This window comes from Pleurotus ostreatus (assembly GCF_014466165.1).
Source record: "Pleurotus ostreatus strain PC9 chromosome Unknown scaffold_9, whole genome shotgun sequence".
Classification (NCBI taxonomy): domain Eukaryota; kingdom Fungi; phylum Basidiomycota; class Agaricomycetes; order Agaricales; family Pleurotaceae; genus Pleurotus; species Pleurotus ostreatus.
The window spans coordinates 543,567-562,900 of NW_023503164.1; the positions used below are offsets into that span (position 1 = coordinate 543,567).

The 19,334-nt window shown below is 51.7% G+C and overlaps 4 protein-coding genes across 4 annotated transcripts; all 4 read right to left on the reverse strand.

Moving 5' to 3' along the window:
- Positions 1-5,630: 5,630 nt before the first annotated feature.
- Positions 5,631-7,034, reverse strand: PC9H_011377 (uncharacterized protein; the record flags this gene model as incomplete). The annotated part of the gene is made up of 1 exon (XM_036780862.1): positions 5,631-7,034. One exon carries the CDS (start codon positions 7,032-7,034, stop codon positions 5,631-5,633), a length of 1,404 nt encoding a protein of 467 aa, XP_036626717.1.
- A 218-nt stretch (positions 7,035-7,252) lies between these two features.
- On the reverse strand, positions 7,253-8,875 carry PC9H_011378 (uncharacterized protein; the record flags this gene model as incomplete). Its single annotated transcript, XM_036780863.1, has 1 exon — positions 7,253-8,875. One exon carries the CDS (start codon positions 8,873-8,875, stop codon positions 7,253-7,255), a length of 1,623 nt encoding a protein of 540 aa, XP_036626718.1.
- A 1,608-nt stretch (positions 8,876-10,483) lies between these two features.
- PC9H_011379 (uncharacterized protein) lies at positions 10,484-12,133 on the reverse strand (the record flags this gene model as incomplete). Its single annotated transcript, XM_036780864.1, has 4 exons — positions 10,484-10,791; positions 10,843-11,108; positions 11,163-11,374; positions 11,426-12,133. 4 exons carry the CDS (start codon positions 12,131-12,133, stop codon positions 10,484-10,486), a joined length of 1,494 nt encoding a protein of 497 aa, XP_036626719.1.
- A 505-nt stretch (positions 12,134-12,638) lies between these two features.
- On the reverse strand, positions 12,639-13,412 carry PC9H_011380 (uncharacterized protein; the record flags this gene model as incomplete). The annotated part of the gene is made up of 4 exons (XM_036780865.1): positions 12,639-12,721; positions 12,780-13,005; positions 13,066-13,160; positions 13,322-13,412. 4 exons carry the CDS (start codon positions 13,410-13,412, stop codon positions 12,639-12,641), a joined length of 495 nt encoding a protein of 164 aa, XP_036626720.1.
- Between the last annotated feature and the right edge of the window lie 5,922 nt (positions 13,413-19,334).

Sequence of the window (19,334 nt, forward strand, 5' to 3'; positions counted from 1 at the left end):
TTTTTTTTTTTTTTTGGTTGAGCGTTTAGTAGCAGTTATCCTCCGTCAATGCCAGAGTTTCGCTGCCCGCTGTTGCCCCCGGGAAGGTTTCCCCGGAGTGATGATTAAGTCAGGAACCACGAGGAAATGCTTTTACGCACGTTGTGTGGGGCTCCAAACCGGTCTTGACGCCTTTCCTATCCCCCCTCCTCCCGGATCGGCCTCGGTTTAATACCCACTAAAACCCCGTTGAGCTTCTTTTCTTCCTCGAGGGCGCCCTTCCAGGTTTGGAGGACGACTTTTGTTTTTATCTTGTGCTTTCCCAGGTTTTCATTAGTCATTTCGCGATCGGTATCTAGCCGGGCATTTATTGTGGTTAGCCACCTATTATTTACTTCCTGGGTTGTGAAGGGGGCGTTTTCGTTCTGTATGACTCTTTCACACCTGAGCTTCCATATCAGGTGTGCGGATTCTGACACGATTATTCTCCATAGTCTTTCTCCCCCTGCGTCTCGTTTTGGGCCATCGGTTTTTTTGGTGAGTGCGCATGCTACGATGTTGCCTACCCACGGTTGCGTCCACTCTCTTCCAGTTTTTGTCCATAGGTCTTTTGCTAGCGACCAGACTTGCTCTTGCCCGGGGGTTTCGCATCGTGAGAGTATGTGTGCCATGTCTTCGATTGCTCCGTGGCAGTGGGCACATTCGCTTCTCTTCTGTAGTTCCTCTGAGTAGTTGTCTTTCAGCCAGTGGGTTCCGATGCAGTACGCGTCGTGCGCTACCATCCACAGGTAATATCGTATTTGCCTTGAGAGGTCTTTGTGTAGGATGGCATTCCAGATCCTTTCTTCGGTCGGGATTTCTTCTAGCACTTCTTTGACGTGGTTTTGTATCATGTCGATCATTTTCTGGGTTCTCCTTCTGTCTTTTTGCTTTGCCTGATCGGCGTTAATGTCTCTTATTGCCCTGTAGGCTAGGCTTTGGGTCATTTTAGATAGTTTCGCCCCGGTTAGTCTCATGTTTATTGGGATCTCTAGGTTTACTTCTGGTACTTCTTGGTATGCCTTTCTTGCGCCTGCATCCGCCAACCTGTCCGCGGCTTCGTTGCCTTCGTGTCCGTTGTGACCTTTTACCCAGCGGAATTTTATTTGGTTTCTACTGGCCCGCATCTTTGCTACCGTGAGTTGTATTAGTCTTTGGTTTGCCTTGCCTATGTATCCTGTATCTTCTAGGTTTGCTAGGTTTTTTGTTAGCGTATTTATGGCGTATTTGGAGTCGCTTTCAATTTCGATTTCGCTTTGGGTTGCCATGTTATCTTCTATTGCCACGAGTACCGCAGTCATCTCGCCCGTTTGGTTCGTTTGCACGAAAGTGCTAGGTACTCTGATGCCCTTGTTCCTTTCGTCGTCAGGTTTGTAGAATATTCCTGATCCGGCTGCTGCTGTTTGGGTGCTTGCTCTTAGGCATGATCCATCCGTTGCTATTTTGATCTTGGGTATAGGTGCGTTGTTGTGGTCGTTGTCATTTATCATTGGGTTTTCTTCTGGGGCTTGATTGTCTGATGGTTCGCCGTTTGTGAAGATTCTGAACGCGTCTTCGAGGTTCTTTACTTCTGCTGTTTGGTGGTTGAAAGGCTCCCATTCTCCGTTTTGTTCGTTTCCTACGACTGCGTCTTCGTTGATTCTTCTTGGGTCCCATTTAGGGGGGAGCTTGTTCAGTAATTGTCTCGCTCGTTCAAAGCATTCTGTGGGGTGCGTGCATTTGTTTTCTCTCGCGTTTGAACATCCAGGGCATTTGCATCTTTTTGATCTTTTGTGTTCTGCGTGTAGTAGGTGGTTTGCTTCCCTTTCTGCGTCGCCTACTAGTCTTACATTGTGTTTTGTTCTCAGGCATACGCTTGCGTTCGACGTTGCCGCCATCCTTAGACGCGAGTTTTCCCTGGCATGGGCCCATATTGGCATGTCCCGGGCTGCCTTTTTTGTTACCTTAATGGCTTCGAGCCTCGTCCCATATTTTAGGGCCGTTACTACCATTGTTTTGAGGTCCTTTGGGCATTTGTTTGCCTGTCCGTTGAGTTTTGGTCTCCATGATTGTAGGAACATGTTTTCCTTTAGTTCCATGGGTACTGTCGTCTCACTCTTCTTCTCGTTTAGCGCTAGTATCTTGTCTGCGAAGTGTGCCCACAAGGGCCTGTCACTTATTTTTAGATAGTCCTTAATCCACATGACTTGGATCGCCTCATTCCTGGCGTGTATGTCCAGTACGCCTTTCCCCCCTTTCCCAGCAGGTGCGAATATGGTCTCTTCTCGTATTGGGCTCCTTTTGTCCCCCCAGAAGAATTTCCTTATGCGTTTTCGTAGGTTATCTTCGATTTGCTTGGGCATCCCTTGGACTCTGGCCAGGTATTGTGTCCGTCCGCCCACTACCATCTGGATTATTAGCTTCCGGCCCTCTACGGTTGGGTGTCCTTTCTCCCACCTCTCTAGGTCCTCGTCAATCTTCTCGATTATTGGTGTCCACGGCGACTCTTGGCTTCCGTTGTTTCCAATCCAAGCGCCTAGGATTCTTGTGAGTTCTCCGTCAGGTATTATCTTCATTGCTCTCGGTATTTCCTGGCAGTTTGGTTTAGTTTTGCGATCTCTTATTACTGTTCCGCGGTATTCCTCACTGCCTATTGGGAGGATTTGTGTTTTTTTGGTGTTGAACTTTGCTCCTGCGGCTACGCACCATCTATCGAGCACTCCCTGCAGTTCTGTGAAGTCATCATCTTCGCTTAAGAACACTGTTGTGTCATCAGCGAATAAGTTTGCTACTAGTTTTTCCCCGGTTCCTGGGACATTTATTCCTTTGATGTTTGACTTTCTTATCGCTGTACTTAGTGGCTCTATGCCCAGGTCGAAAAGGAGGCAGGACAGGGGGTCTCCTTGGCGCACACCTCTTGTGACCTTGAATGGTGTGCTCAGGCAGCCGTTGATCATTACGGACGTGTGTGCGTTGCCATATAGGCTGCTTATTGTTTTGATAAATCTCTCAGGTATTTTGAAGGCGCGGAGTACGCTCCATAGGTAGTCATGTTCCAGTTTGTCGTACACTTTCTCTTGGTCAAGCGCAACTATCACTCCGTTTTCTTCAGTGAGGTCAGCGTAGTTAACTAGTGTTTTGAGCAGCTGTGTTTGGTCATATATTCGTCTTCCTGGGACGAAACCTGCCTGGCTCTTGTGTAGTAGGGCCGGCGCTGTTGTGGCTAGCCTAACGGTGAGCACTTTGGTCATTAGTTTGTAGTTGGTGTTGAGTAACGTTATCGGCCTGTAGTTTTTGATCTCTTCTTTGCAGTTCTTTTTGTAGATTGGGCACATCCAGCCCTCCGCGAATTTTGATCCTGCCATCGGACCGTATTCTTCTATGTCGTTGAACGCTTCCGTCATCATGTCCAAGATGCCTCCGTCATGCTCGTTATCGGGTCCTTCGTTTGCTATTAGCTTTTTCCATAGTTCATATGTGATCCCATCTAGCCCTGCTGCTTTGTGGTTGCTGGATATTTTTAACGCGTTTAGGACTTCGTCTTTTGTTATTGGCTCACTCATTATTTCCTTTCCTTCGTCATTTGGTTCGGTCTCGATTTCTCGTAGCAGGTTCCTTGTTACCCGTAGTCGGGTTATCTCGTCCCTCTCTTCTCGTCCATCATCTTGTAGTTTTTCGTGGTAGTTCCTCGCTAACTCAGCCATTCGCCTCGAGTTCTTTTCGTATTCGATTTGTGGTCCTTCTTGGACAGTTTTCTTTAGGGCATACATGACGTCCCTTGGTTTTATTGTCCGGTTTGTTTGGATCCAGGACCTCGTCATTTTCTCGCCTTCTAGCCTGTCCGTCATATGGACCTTTTTCCTTGCTTTGATGTGCCGTCTTCTTTCCATGGTTGTGAGCTCTCTTGTCGTTTGTATTATCTTCCTCATTGTGTCGTCAGTTTGTTCTTTTTTGGCTAGCTCGTTGAGTTCGGTTTGGAGCTGGCTCATCTTTTGTTTAATTTGCGGGACCAGCATTTTGTCTCTGTTCCTGGCCAGTTCGAGGACCTCGTACTTGTATCCCATGTATATCGTCTGTGGGTTGTTGTTGTCTGTTCGTCCGGTGTCCCTTTGTTCTGCTCTTTTTTGGGTCCACTTCTTAGCTATTTTATTTACTTCCTCTAGGAACTTCTTGTCGTTTAGCACTCTCTCTGGGACGGTCCATCGACCCTTTCCAATTTCAGGTGCCCCTTCTGCTGAAATCTGGACGGATACTATCCAGTGGTCCGCATTGCTTAGCCCGGATGGTTTCATGTCCCATTCCCTTGCTCTTCCCATCAGTTTGTTTGTTACATATATTCTATCTATTCTCGACATTGCGGGGGGGACTTCCTCCCTTAGTCTTGTCTGCGTGAAGGTGAATCTTACGCTGTCAGGGTTTGTTGCCCGCCATCCATCGCGTAGTCTTAGCTCCATTTTGAGCTTGTCTAGGGCATCTGTTGCAGCATTCCTCTCCATTCGCGCTGGCATCCTGTCGATTGCGTCCTCGACGACGTTGAAGTCGCCTACCATTACGTCTGGGCGCCTTTCGTTGGGGTTGTCATTGAAATGTTTCTGTAGTTGTTCCCAGAAGCTTGCGTTCTCTGCAACGCTGTTTGGGGCGTACACTCCTAGTACTGTGAGTTTCTTTCCTCTGTGTATTTTCGCTTTTACTAGTATCGCTCTTCCAGGTATGATTTCCGAGCACTTCGCATCGTCTGCATCCATTTCGCCCCTGTTTAGTACCGCTGCTATGCCTGCCCTTTGTCTTGGGCTTGTTGGGTCAGCTGAGGCTTGTATTTTCAGCCTCCTCCCGAAGAGGCTCTGTATTGTGCTTTCTCTTTCGTCATCCATATGGGTTTCCTGTAGAATTAAGATACCAAACTTGTTTTCACGCATTATCTGGTTTATTCTGAGCCACTTTGTCATTGGCCCTTCTTCTCCGTGGGTAGTTGAGTATCCTTTCATGTTGAAGGATGCGACTCTCACTGTCGCCCTGTTTCTCCTTCCCTTTTTCCCCTTTTTTTGTGTAGATGCCGTATTGTCTCTAGTCTCGGCTTGGGGGGCGTTTCGCTCTCGCCTGTCATCATCTGGGGGCCCTTCGTTTTGGGCTGGATATGAGTTCGCGGCATGCTGGCTCATTCCTCTGGGACCCGGCATGGGTATATTGGGAGCGGCATGCTCTTGGGGATCACTGTTGCCTGGTTGGTTTCTCCGCTGGGCGTCCCCGGGGGCGTAGCCGGCTGTGGTGCTACCCTCCCCTCTGCTTTTGCGGTTGTTTACGCCTGTGGCTGCTTGCGCATTTGTGTAGTTGTTCGTAGCAGGTTGGACCGACACAGGGGGGTCTGCCAGCCCCCCTGGCCTTTAGGGGTGGCCAGACCTGTTTCTGCTTTCGGGCGCAGATACTAGGTGTCCTCCTTCAGTGGTTTAGGTCCACTTGGCCTCCCCCGGGGCCTCTACCTAGCTGGGGCTTACCTGTCCAGTAACCTGTCAGTAAATTCAGCCCCAGCTTGTTCTTAGCGCGCTGCATGTGAGCGTTCAGTTTTGCGGCCCCGAAGCCGGCAGCACGTTCTATTAGTTAGTGCTCTTAATTATGCTCGACATGCGTGTGCTATATTACTTGGGCTTTGCTCCCTTCTCGTTCTCTTTTCCTTTCTTGCTTCTCTTTGTGGCCTTCCCTTTCTTTTTCCCATTGTCCGGTCTGTACGGCGGCTCGGGTTTTACGAACCCTTCTCCCACGTGTGTCGGCCCCTTCCAGTCCTTCAGCTGGGGGAAGGGGCAGGTTTCGCTGCTGTGCGTTTCGGCTTTGCACCAGACGCATCCAACATTCTCGGGGGTGGACACTATGGACTTCATGTCGTTTAGCTCAAAGGTAATACGGCGGATTGCTTTGAGCCATGCGCGGTGTTCTTTCAGGTTGTCGTGGACGGGCCGTCCTGCTAGTTGCCATACTGGTGAGTCGTCGCCGTGTTCATCCTTGCGAGCTACGAATGACAGGCTCATGGTTGATAGGGCTATGGCCTTCCTTTCGAGGACGGATCCCCCCACTCCCTTCCCTGCGAGGGCTTTGTTTATTTCTCTTGCTATGCCATCGTTGTCGAAGAGTGTGTTGATAATCGCCTCTAGTGCGGCTGTCATATCGTCTAGGTTATTCGTTATGCACCCTCCTGCGAAGTTGGCTATTACCCATGATGTGGGCCGTTCCCCTGGTATCTCTGTCGCGTTGAAGGCATGTTTCTTCCCGTCGATTTCGAACGCGAAGGTTTGACGCCGTACGAGTAGGTCTCTTATCCTTGGGGGAATGTTGGTGGCAATGTATGCAAAGGGCATGGCGAAATGCGCCTTCGTGGGGGGGGCGAACTGGTGTGACGGCGGTGCAACACTGATCTTGTTGGGGCCGGCTCCTTCGAGGGATTGGAGGAAGGTGGCTACTTGTTCAGCGTACCTCGGGTTGTCCCTGGTGAACCTGTTCCCCGCTCCGAAGGGGATTATCAGGACTGACGTGTCCTTTGAGGTCTCTAGGCGTTTCTTCAGGCCGTCTCTCATGTTTCCGACAAGGGTAGAGTTCTTGTGGGCTATTTTCGGGAGGGGGGATGTTGTGAACGGGATTGTGGTTGCCGTCGTCGCGTCTTCTCCGGGTATGCTGCCCCAGTGTGGGTTCCTTTCCTTCATTTCGGGGGGTAGGGGGTTGCTTGTGCTCCCGAACAAGCAGGCCTCGACCCTCGTTATGGTGTTGCCGTCACGTTCGATGGTGGCATCTCTGAGGACGATGTGGCTAGTCGCGGCGGTTCCTCTGTTCTTGCTTGGGCTTAGGCATCCGAAGTCGGGCGGCGCGTATGGCCTGTACTTTGGCCTGGGGAGCTTTTTCTTCGCTCTCTGGCCGGCTGCGTCGAGTTTAATTTCTTCGTCAACTTGCATTCGCGTCCTCTCAGCTTCAGGCATCTTCCTCCTGAGCGGGCCGTTGTCTGGGCTGGGGGGCCATGTTCGTTGCTGGGTCGTGGCCGTCTTTGCACGCTTCATGTCGGTGTGTGGTTCTACGGCAGGACTCGTTCTGGTCTGGGTTTCGGGCTTTATAGGTGTGGTGTGTGTACCCCCATTTTAGTTTTTTTAGTTTATTAGTATGTTATGGTTACTCGATCACTCATCTGGCTATTTTGCCTTGGGCGTGCCTTAGTTCCGTCATTAGTTCAGGTAGGTGATATATTTAGGGTTGTTACGGCTGTTAGAATAGATAGTGATTACGACTGGTATGGGTGGGCACGTGCGGTGTTAGGATTTCCACCTCTGAGTCCCCGGTTGCCCCCCCGACCGCCACGAGGGTTGTCACGGCTCCTGGTCCCTCCTCTGGCTAGCGCTTCTTCCTTGACCTTGGCCCGTTCGGCCCTTACATCTCTGGGGATTGGGCCCTTCCAGTCGGCCACTAGTGGGAAGGGGCATTGCACCTCTGGGTGGATCTCGCTTTTGCAGAAGGCGCACGAGTCGTAGGGTTTCAGAGTTTTGGTTCGCATGAAGATCTCGTCAATTTCATCGATGACGTAGCGGCGGGATGTGATGATGGTGAGCCACTCTTTGTACTCCTGGCCGTTTCCGGCTATTGGGTTCGCGTAGAGCTGCCAGACGATCACCTCTTTCTTTTCCTTGTTCGTCACTCGCATGCTGTGGATCTCGAAGGTGCTGAGGGCGCCTCGCACTCGCTCGTCGATTGACCTGGGTAGTTCTACCTTTGCGAGGCATGCATCTACGTGGTTCCGGAATTCGGTGTCGGCGGACAGGCTTTGGGTAATGGCTAGTAGCCCCTCGTGGACGGCTGCGGGGTCGTCGGTTACTGCTTGGCCCGTGATGTCCGCTATGAACCATGGTCGGACGTTTGCGTCGAAGGGGAGCGCGGAGAAAGCTATCCTCCTGCCTTCAGTCTGGAAGGCGAAGGTTTGGTACCAGGTGAGGTACGCGCGTAGTTTGGGTGAGCCGTTCTTCAGTAGTAGGATATGGGGTTTTGCGAACTCGCCCTTTTTCTCGTTGTCTTGTTTGGGGGGGTCGACCACCCTTAGCCGTTCGCTCCCCTCGATGGAGAGGCCTTGTAGGAAACCCTGGATGTCGGCCATCAGGGAGGGGTTTTCTTCTTTGATCTTGTTCCCTCCTCCATAGATTAGGAGTGCCAGGTATTTGTCGGGCTGCGCTCTGATTATGTCGGCTGTTGTCTCCAGGATCTCCGCGAGCAGGGCGTCTAGGGACTTGACAACCCTCGGGTAGGTTGCTCTGGTGTAGGCGATGCGGGATTGCGTGGGTTCTGGGGGTGGGGGGCCCCTCTGGGAGGATTGGGCGTGGGGGTTGGCTGGTGCCGTGGTAGGCTGCGCGGGACTGGTCTGGGCATCGTTGGTTTGGGCCGGGGGAGGGTTAGCCTCTTGGCCTGCCATGTCGGCGTCGTTGGGGGGTCTGTTCTCGTCCTCAAGCTCCCCTTCTTCCCTGTCTGCTGGGGCCGTTCGCCTTCTTTTCGCGGCTTTGGGGGTTTGTTCCGCAGTTGGCGTTCCCGGGCGGCTTGTCTCAGTTAGGCTGGCTCCCATTCTTGCCAGGGCATTGGGGGGCGTGGCGGTATCGAGGGCGTTGGTCTGGCCGGACATGGCTTTGTTTTTCGCAGCGGTTGGGGGGCGGTGGGGGTTTCTTTTGGGGGGCTTGTTTGCTTGCGTTCTCTTATATGTTGTCAGGTACCTCATATTTACGTAGTTGTTTTTTTCTCCCCCCCCTTTTTTGGGGGGGGGGGGCCGCTCGTGTCCCGTCGTTGTGGGGGGCGTGGCTCGCCTTGCCATTGTTGGCTCCTTCGCTTGGTCGTGGACCTGCGGTAGCCGTGCATGCTTGTGTCGCATGGCGCGGTTCGTGGTGTGTCGTAGTGTTTTCCTCCAGGCGCCGCCCTTCGGTGGTGTCACTCATCTCGTACGAGTGGCACCTTCCTCCCGATGTTCAGCGTCTCGGTCCGGGGCCTCGCGGCGTGTTTTTGAGTGAGACCTCTGCTGCGTTCAGCCAGAGGACGTCCTGTTGGTTCTCATTGCCCGGGGGCAACGATTAATCCCCTGCGCCACGAAAAGGCCAGGACGCACACCACCACGTGGTGGTTGCAGTGCAAGGGGGAACTTCACAATTAAGCTTCAGACAATTCTACGACAGAAGCTCTTGAAACTAGGGCAACAGTGAGCGTTCTGGCAAATTCTCTTCTGCGAATTCTTCTCTTCTATTGAAGTGAAGATCGGCACATCGGCAAACCGAACGGAATCAGAACGGAGTCCAAACGTTCCCTGCATCCCTATAAATTAAATCTACTACTTAGCTCTCGTTTCTACATCCAACATGGCAGGCTGAAGACCACGACGCTCGTTCCAAAAGACTGGCTTTCCGCAGTCCTTCTCGCGAGCTCGCTTGGAAACGTCCCAAAAGCAATGCGTATGCTGCCCAACATGCCTGAAGACCTTGACTGCGAGGGCACGGACGCCGCCGCCAACGCTACCGGACGGCCTCCCTCTGTTCACATCCTCTCTACGCACCCATTCGTGGGGCTCTATCGACATCGCAAAGCACCCAGCTTTGCCTTTGCGTCGATGAGCGTGGAAGCGCCAGCTTCGTAGAGGCCCGCCTTCTACCCTACGTAGACCCCTGCGTCTGTGCCGTGGGCCCGCGTACCTGGCCTATCGAACCCATCAACCGGTCACTTCGACGCCTTTATGCCTTTGGCTGGACGCCTGGTCTCTTTGCTATGCCTAGAGCCCAGCAGCTGTCGACATGGCGCGATGTGACCCGATGGGGAGGTAGGGACGGCGCGTGGGCCTGCGAGTTCGTGTGAGCCCGCCAGAGAAGCTCTACTACCCCATAGAAGTAGACTGTGGCTCTGGGCTCCGAGTCAGTGAATGGTGTCTCGAAGATCCGCGAGGAACGATCTTCCGCATCTTCAACTTGAGACGTCGCACAGATGTTTTGATGCACGAGGAGTGTCCAGCGTTCGTAGAGGATGTTGCAGTGGGCTAGTCAACCTTCCCAATATCTCGTGGTACATGACACTTGGCTTCGTGCCGCTGTGTTGTGCAACTCTGCTCTCAGCCTACCATCCTAATTTTTCCCTCTTCGTCTCGTTCGCCGAGAATCTACGTACTCTTCGTCACACTAGAGGGATGTGTATTTTGTAGCATCAGAGAATAAAGAACAATCTTGCTCAGTGCCAGAATAACTTTCCACTTTCTCGTTTTAGACGTCGCACCTAGCGGTCCAGACGATAACACCTACTTACATTCTGTAGGCTGTGGCACTCGCTGAGGTGTCTTCAACACACTTGGGATGGGCGCGCGAATTGGTAGATCAACGGACGGCGGCGATGAATGAACTCGATTTTCACCTGGATGGATATGTGCATTATTCGATTCTATTGGTACATATGTCCTTGTTTTGATACTTCTTCCCAAATTCTTGTATCCCGTAAACGGCTATCTTCACAGTTCTCCCTTAATCGCTTCGCCGCTCTTCTTGACCTTCTCGCCGACATAATCCCGGGCTTCATCTACCTTCTTCTCGCCGTAGATCCTCCCCTCCTCGTACTTAGCGTTCGCCGTCCTGCGGCCCTCCTCAGCGTATGTCTTCGCGGCGGTGTACTTATCAGATGAATAACCGGTGAGCACTTCAACTAGACGAGCGAGCTTCTGTTCAGCACTGTCGACGGCGCTATTGATAATCTCTGAGACACGCATGTAAAGGTTTTCGGCGTGGTGGTTGGTCTGCACCCATTTGATACGCACTTCCTCTGCGGGCAGAATGTGAGTAAGATAATTGGCATTGGGGGCGAGAGACTTACGGAGTAATCCTGGACGCGCACCGGGTAGCGCAGATTCGTCGACGCCTCTTTCGCGCAGATAAGCACGAAGACGAGCGTCGGGCCAGGTCAGATATTCGGCGGTGCGCGTGTTAGCGTCTTTGTATTTCTTGTCAATCATGGCAACAAGTTCGTCACGCTTCATTTGAACATCCGAACGAATGTAACCATGTTGTATCAACCAATCGCGAATTTGGTTATCAGACCACGCCGACCAGACTGTCGTCTTTGCGTGCGAATAGTTATCCCTACAGCAAAGGGGTTTAGGCTGCAAGCATTGAAAGGCAAGCCAGTAAACTTACTCAATCATCTTCATCATTTTGTCTCTCTTGATTTGAGCGTCGCCCTTGATAATGTCATGCTCGACGAGCCAATTTTTGAGTTGCGAATCTGTCCACGACGAATATGCTGTGTCGTGAATATCATAATAGTAGTTCTTCATGTGGTCGACAAGGGAACCGCGGTTCTTCTCGTAATCAGACTTGATGATGTTGTGCGAGACAAGCCAATTGTGCTGCGATACAAGGGGTTAGTGAATGGGGCAAGAGCGGGAGAAGGGGCTCACCATGTATGAAGTACTCCAAGCGCCCCAAGCGGAACCGGTTATCTCAGCGTACGCATTCTTCATCATGGCCAACATCTCTTCCCTCGACTTCTGCGGTTTTGTCTTGATGTAATCATTTTCCTCCAAATACGATCGTAGCTGATTGTCGTCCCAGGTGGAGTAAATATAATCTTTGGTGTCATCCATCACCGCATTGGCTGAATTCGTAGCTTGCGCTGCGATGCTACTCAAACTCTTCGAAGCCTGATATGTCGCGTCTCCATACACTGCAGAGCTGGCGGATGCACTTGCGACCGACGAGAAAGAAGAAGCCGCATCGGTGTAAGCTCTGTACTTTTGCTTAGCAAGCAGAACGAGTTGCTCGCGTGGGCCTGAGGGAGCGACTACGCCCTGTTCAAGGAGGAACTCGCGCAGCCGCGACTCATCCCACTTATCGAATGCTGTGTCTCGCAAGTCGGCAAATGCGCGCTGGGCGTCAGCATACTGGTCGTACGTCCATGCGGAAGCGGTGTTCCAGTTGGACTTGACCAGCTCCTGAAGCTCGTTTTTTGTATGGGCTTGCGACGGCACATCGACGTTGTGGTCCTCAAGCCATTTTAGAAGCTCTGACTTGGACCAATCATTGTAGTCGGGAGATTCGTTGGAAAACCAGGAGGCTTGTGCACTTGCGACGGAGAGGGCCGCAAAGAGGAGAATGGATGGTCTCATGGTGGAGGTTCGGGGGAGAAAGTGATGAAGGACGAGAACGACGAAGGCTGCTCTTTATATGGTTTGGTTCTGCGGGTGGGGAAGAGGAGATTGACGTCATGGTGCAGTGGGGTCGTCATTCGGGAGGATGTATGCGTACAGTATGAGCGTATATGGGATGCTGGAGCTGCATTAGCGCCGGACACCAAGGCAGCTGGCGTCTAGCGCTTGGCCCCTATCCCTCCCTTTCATGGAACGTAAACCGTTTGCTGTAGGTTTGCTGGATACATTTAAACGGTTACGGCTGCCGGTAGATATAAAATATCGCTCCCCTTCGAGCCTTTCTCTCAGCTAATACTCGAGGTTCCCGGGCCTTCTTGGTTTCGTCAAGTGTAACACTCTCCTTCGTGAGGATGCTAACCAGCGGTTTCAGTATTCTGAGCTCTTCGTCGTTGCTTTCCCCCGTCTCGAGACCAAGGAGTGGTGTCACGGCCTCCATAACGGTCTTATACAGCTTCATTTTGTGTTAGGGCGCAGCTTCCGGGCTTGGAGGCAATGATGACCTAGTTTCGAGGCTAATGTCTTGCTCGGGTTTCATTGCGGATGCGGCTGCAGTCCAATTCAGTCTTGTATCGTGTTTGAGTACATCAGCCATGGATGAACGTACCGGCATCATTGATCTCTCCCGACCGTGAACAACCAGGACGCTGTTTGAGAAGTCGACGAAAGGCCCGCGGACGAGCGGGCGAAGGACCGAATACGCCTTCGTTGTCTTCGTCTTCGCCAATCGGAATCCGTGCCGATCGGTTGTCAAGATAATCCTCGTCGCTCGAGATGAGGACAGCAGGCTTCTTTGTATCTGCTGCCTCTGTTCGAGTATTGTTAGGTGGAGTCTAATGGATGAATCCATTAAATGTGCTGCTCGCTTGCATGTATAATTGTACAACACTCACCGTATTGTCTACCCAGTGGTATCGAACCTTTGTGGCACGAACAGCTCTTTCGAGCTTCTCTAGCGACCTTTCCGTATCGCTAATACACTCATAATCTACGAGCGCCGAGGGGGGCGTTCGTTCGCCCGACGAAGTGCCAAGGCTAGTAGATCAAGGAAGGGAAGGAAAAACTTTAAACGAAAAGGCCATCGAATCCGACCCCTCGCGCCCACCTTCCAATACGACCCGAACAGCGTTAATCAAAGTGTTCGCGAACGCAGTAAACCCAGGTATTCAGCAACGTCGCAGAGCGCGGCGTTTGAGGAGCACCCCCTATCTTCCCGATGAGGAAAGGTCGAAATTACCATTTAAGGAACAATTCGAATGCTCGATTTCGCGAAAGGAGGGGGGAACGGTGTTCGGGTCGCACCGAGTGATGAGCATGACTTGTTGTGATTCCTGTCTGAAAATTTCTTCGGGGATTTCTCTCCCTGTCCCTGATACCGTCGGTCGCAAAACTAGCCTCCCCCCGTTGTCGTTAATTGCCAGTGTCCACTATGAGATAATTGGGCTTCACTGCTGGACATCGCAAAGATAGTCAAAGTGAGAGCAATACAGATGAGGAAATCATGGGTGAAAAGGGGAGTATTTGAGGCTGGCCTTGGGCACATCGCGGCTGAGCGATCGCTCCAAAATGGCAGACAAGTGCGAATACTATTTTATCACCAACAATGGGACAGAAGCGCCCAATCTCTGCCTTGGACTCCAATGAAGAGCCCGTGGACGAAATCAGGCGGGAGCCTCTGTTGTCTGTCCCGAAGGTGGTCATACTCCGAGAAAATCGTCGCAACGGGGGGGCTGCTGCAAGTCTAAGGATAATTAGCATCGAGCATGACAATGATAAGGACACCACCGAGGGTATCAAAAGGGCCTCAGGGGGCTCGTAAATCAGGCAAGTCCCAGTCCCAACGTGCATGACTACCCTAGCACTATCTGTGAGCTTACCCACATGGAAGCGGCAACTCACGCCGCTAATCCACCAGGGCCAGTTAACGCGAAAGTTTTGACCTTCGAAGCTGCTCACCAGCAGAAGATCAACTTGTATGGGGGCCTCCTGGATATCGTCGAGCCGATCATAGGCAGCAAGACGGGGGAGATGGACGATGATATCAGAGCGAGAGAATTGTGGGCGGAGAGAGTAAGGCTCAATATGATTACGAAGGACAAGAAGTCGCGGGAGACTGCAGAGAGGGAATCACTGGGGTGGCGGCGCAGAAGAGAACACCGGAGAGATTGGGGGTAGCTTCAGGTTTACGCATATAGTTCGCAATCCGTGCTTTGAATTTCAACCCATAAGATTTATTGCAAGGAGATCGTGCTATTTTTACAAAAGGACTCGCACTCTCAGCAAATGAGAGGAAAGAGGGAAAAATTAACACGGCAGACCAAGAGTAGTCTGAATCGAGTTGCACAACCAGCGGCACGAAGCCGACTGGGTTCTGTGTACCGCGAAGTGCACTAAAGGATGGCAGCCTTGTCCGTTGAATATTCGTCTGCGTAAGAGCACTGAGACTCCTCGTACACGAAGGCCTTCTGGGGAACATCAACCAGTAGGCGCGTCCAAAAAGCCGCTGCCCAGCTACTCAAGAGCATAACAACAACCGCTTCGCAGCGGAAGAGTGCCTCGCCCGCATCGCTTACGTGGCCCAAATAGTGTACCAGGGACCTCCGACAGATACCCCGTCACTAGCCGACGTGATATGAGCTCAACAGGGCGATACTACATTGGATACACATACCCAGTCGATTAGCAGATGGAGAAAGCAATACCAAGAATGTACTGACGCTCGTAATAATGGCACCCAGGGATCCGCGCGACCACGAGCGAAGCCTATCTACAGGCATACATCTCGTGTCACACTCATTGGCAAGGGTTCAACATATCCATGCCCCACGGCCAACACGGGCTCCATCAGGTTCAGTACCGTGTACCATACCAGTGGATGAATTGTGAAACGCGACGCCACCTGGAGACGCGAAACACAGACCGTGGTGGCGAATGTGAAGACAGGATTATGGCGAAAGCCAGGCCGGAATCCCAATGCCCCAGAGCGCACTTGTGAGAACCATACGAGACGGCGCGAATCGTGAGTTCCACGTCGATACATATGGCTGTCTGCGAAAAACCACATCATGCCGATAGAGGACCAATGCGCAGATAAAAAGAGCAACGAACGAGAACAGCCACCCGGTCCTCGCGCCGACTTTCAGACCAACTGCCCCCCGTGCCCTCTCGGGAGGTCTTCGGGCGTATGGACGACGTGGGTGAATTTCTGGTGCAGCGCTTGGCCAGTGATGGCCAGATCCAGCTAGGACCAATCGAGGAGGACTGGAATACTCAGACCTTAACCCGCTCGCAAGGTCGACTCGGGGAAGAGTCTGTGGGGGACGAGCATCGCGGTTTTCGACCTGCCGTGGTGCTTTGAGTACGAATTCTCGTGAAAATTTATACTCGCTGTTGTGACAAGTCACAGGTCACAGGTCCGTGTCTCAGGAGCTCAGGAGCTTGCGACTATCTAGCGTTCAGGTTTAGATTGCACTCGCGACGTGCACCCGTCAAATATTTGAAGTAACTCTGCCTGCGCGTCAGATACAGTGAAGCCACTGCGCCACTACCCAAGGCTACGTGAGCTTTCGAAGCTCTTAATCGTGGTATTTGAGCTCGACATGACATCGTGAACATGGACCTTGGAAAGCACGAAGGTTATCAGAAGAAACTTCTATTCGATACACTGGCAAGTTTACGACAAGGTGGGATAAACATCTCTGGGAAACCATGGCGGTTGTTTGGTGAGGGATGATCTAGGAAGGAAGTGAACACGAACCAGAACCAAACAAGGGCGGTGAGCTATCGCCGACGTCGCGGACATACCAACGCCAAACAAAGCAGTATGTCAGCCGCCTCCGAGCCAAACATGCCATTGGCTTAAAAGGCGTATACATACCTCCGTTTCCTTCACCAACACCAAGTAAGCAACCACCACCCGCCTGGTCAAATCCCATCTTATTCTAGCTCGCCTAGCACAGCCAAGCCAGAGAATCGAACACGACGTGCAGCTCACAGCGTCAGTCGAGGTGCCATCTGGGCGATGTCCTCTAAGCCGTAGATGAGTGACATCCCCGGAATCTCTCGTCTCATACACTGCGGTCATATACAACGGTGCGCGTCACTGGTCTCGGTCTACCCGCCTTGGGAGGGACACCGTCCGCTGTGCTGGTCGTCACTGCCCGCATGTCCTCAACCGTAGGCCGACAGATTCCAGTTTCCTCTACGGCCGATTCTGGCCTATGTCGTACTGTGGTCCGCGAAGGGCGGGGGCTAGCACCTTCACTGATGGACGTGAGGTCCTCCAAGGCAGCCTGGCACCAGGATCAAGGGACGGCGTTGAGTATGCTGCATAACTGTCCGTGCGCCGTCGACCACACCGAGGAAACCATCCTTTGGTCTGGTTGGCGGTGACGTAGTCAGCGAGGGCGAGGTGCAATTGTCTGAACCATGCGCTTTAGGTTCTCGGTGGTGAGCACATACTTCACTTTATTGGGAGCAGACCTGCTAATAGCCATGGTCTCCATAGATTAACAAGGGCGGCCCCAGAACATAGCACCTGTCTCGGCGGTGACCCCGCCGGTGAGTACATTTCCTTCGTTGAGGAGAAGAGACTTGCTAATACCAACCATCCCCACGGATCGTGGATGGCGATTACATTCCAGTCTGCCTTGTGCTAGTAAAGGGTGGCTGGAGCCTTGCAGAGTGGTGCGAAGGAAATCACCTGTATCATTTACGCCGTTAGTGAGGGCTGGCTGCAATACCATCTACTACAATGAGTTTTGTACAGCCGGCTTTGAAGGACGAGTAGTCATCCTCAGCGAGCCGCGTTCGATGTCGGAAGGGGATGATTGATATGACACAACGACTGCCTGCAAGATACCGCCAGGAAAAGGACCACACCCAACGTCTATGTGAGGGGAGGCGAGATAAGACCTCTAGATGAGTATTCCAAGGGGGTGCTGCATTATGTGTACGAGAGACAACTACGAGGTACCAAGCTGGGTTTAGGATTTGTTCAACGCGAGCGCAAGGCGAGTACGACTAAGAGATTGTATAAGAGCCACTAGGCCTTCATGTGACGCTTAGGGCAATCCCTCGAATTCCCTCCGGACTCCGGAGCCTCTACCTCTGTTTCCATCTCCGTCGTGGTCGTGATACCGTACACAACTACCGTCCCTGTAACTCGCATGCGTCTAAAAGACCCTAAATAACTCATAAACCCCAACATCATTGTACGTGATTCATACCAGCATCTACGCAAAGAGGAGGAAGAGTCTTCCGAGTCCTCTTCTGCAGAGGCTGAAATATTCGATGCTGTAAGTGAAGCGATCTCGTTGGTACCTTCGATACACATCCTATCTATCAACAAGCATACCTCGCGCGCGAATATTGACACTATTAGGGCCCGGTCTGCTCGTCAAGATGTTAGTCCCTACCTGCCAAATTTGGCTCCCACGGTTGGACCAAACCTGGCCCAAACCTACTCCAAACCGACAGTTTGGTCTGCTGTACCAGGGGGTTTGCGGGTGGGTTAGGACCTTCCTGTCACATTATTATGTCAGCGTTATTGCTGTTTGCAGAATAGTTGACCCAGCGTGATTTTAGCACCGCACACACAAAAATAGTCACGACAGGTAGGGCAAAAGCTTTCACTCATATCTCCCTCAATTTTTATTGTAGATGTAAGGGCAACCTCAAGATGGCTGACAGCGCAGGCCTAGCAGAGGGAGAATCCAAAGTAATGAATAAGACTAACTACAATACATGAGAGAGCTGCTCACCTAGCAGAGGGAGAATCCAAAGAGAACAGGATAAGGATTCTCCATGCTAGGAAGCGAAGTATATACTGTAGTAGCGTGGGAGGAGTGAAGGGTAACTGTACAGTACACCAGCCACAGGTCCGAACGAATATCACAAGGTACGAGGAAACATGTGATAATGAAGTGGAAGGGGAATGTACAGGAGTCGTGCCGGCGACCTGGGGAAGTGGGGACAAGGAGTAATGAAGTGGGAAAGGAGGATAGAGGTAGCCCGGACGAGCCCCGGAGTGTATCTATGAGTCCGAGCGAGTCCGAAGCGTCCGAGCGAGTCCGAGGTGTCCGAAGCGAGTCCGAGGCGAGTCCGAGGCGTGGGAAGACTCCGGAGTCACCGGACATGGCTCGGATGCGAAAGGAGTGGGCGGAAGGGAAGTGGAAAGGAAAGGAAGCGAAAAGGAACAAAGGGGAACGAAGGAAATGTAGGTAAGAGTCCATGGGATGAAGGAAAGGAGAGAAAATAGGGGTGTCCCCTTACAGTAGAGCTTAGACTCAAGTACGAGCCTCATCCCCTGATCAATCTGCATAGGCACATATAGAAATCTCGTTATTTCACCATGTAAATAAAATGAAGGTCCAAGGCGGCCATTTCGCACTTATTGCAGCTAAATCTAAGTGAAAATATATCATAAAGGACTAATGTGCAGATATATGGAGGCGTATGTAGTACAAAGTGGTCTGAAATGTGCCGGGGAGCTCAAGCATTGACTAACGACGCTAGGGCAGGACAAAATATATGCAGCGGAGTTATATACATTTCCCTACTTTTGCCATGGTCAACTGTTGGAACGACAAACCGTAATGCGAGAGCCGATCGCCTGTCGAGCTCAAACCCAATCTTGGCCTGGTGTATGGACCATCACCCCGACATCTGTACATATGTTCCATGGACGCTAGTGAATTCTGTTCCCCCTTTTATCCTACTCTTGAGTTCTGCTACCTCAACAATACATATGATACTCCTCATTACTTAGCCTTTTTCGTACTTATAGTTGAATACTTGTTCGTTCTCACTTCATCTTTTGCCTGCGCAAACGTGAAGTGAGTATCTTACATTATGTCCTTCCATACATCTTATACTTACTTCCGCGTGTAGCCTAAGTTTGCTACTCTTATAGGTATTGACTAATTCATCTTTTGCCCGCGCAAACGTGAACCTAAGTTTGCTACTCTTATACAACGAACGCGACAAGGCGCGAAAGGCGGCGAAAAAGAAGGACACAGCAGCCGCTAAGAAGTCAGATTCAATCAAAATCAGGCTTCCGGCAGTCGTCCGGCGCAGACCCAGCCCTTGCCACAATCCGTTTCTGCGAGCTGTGACTGACTCCAATGTAGAATTTGGTGTTCTCAAGCGTAAAATGGCACAT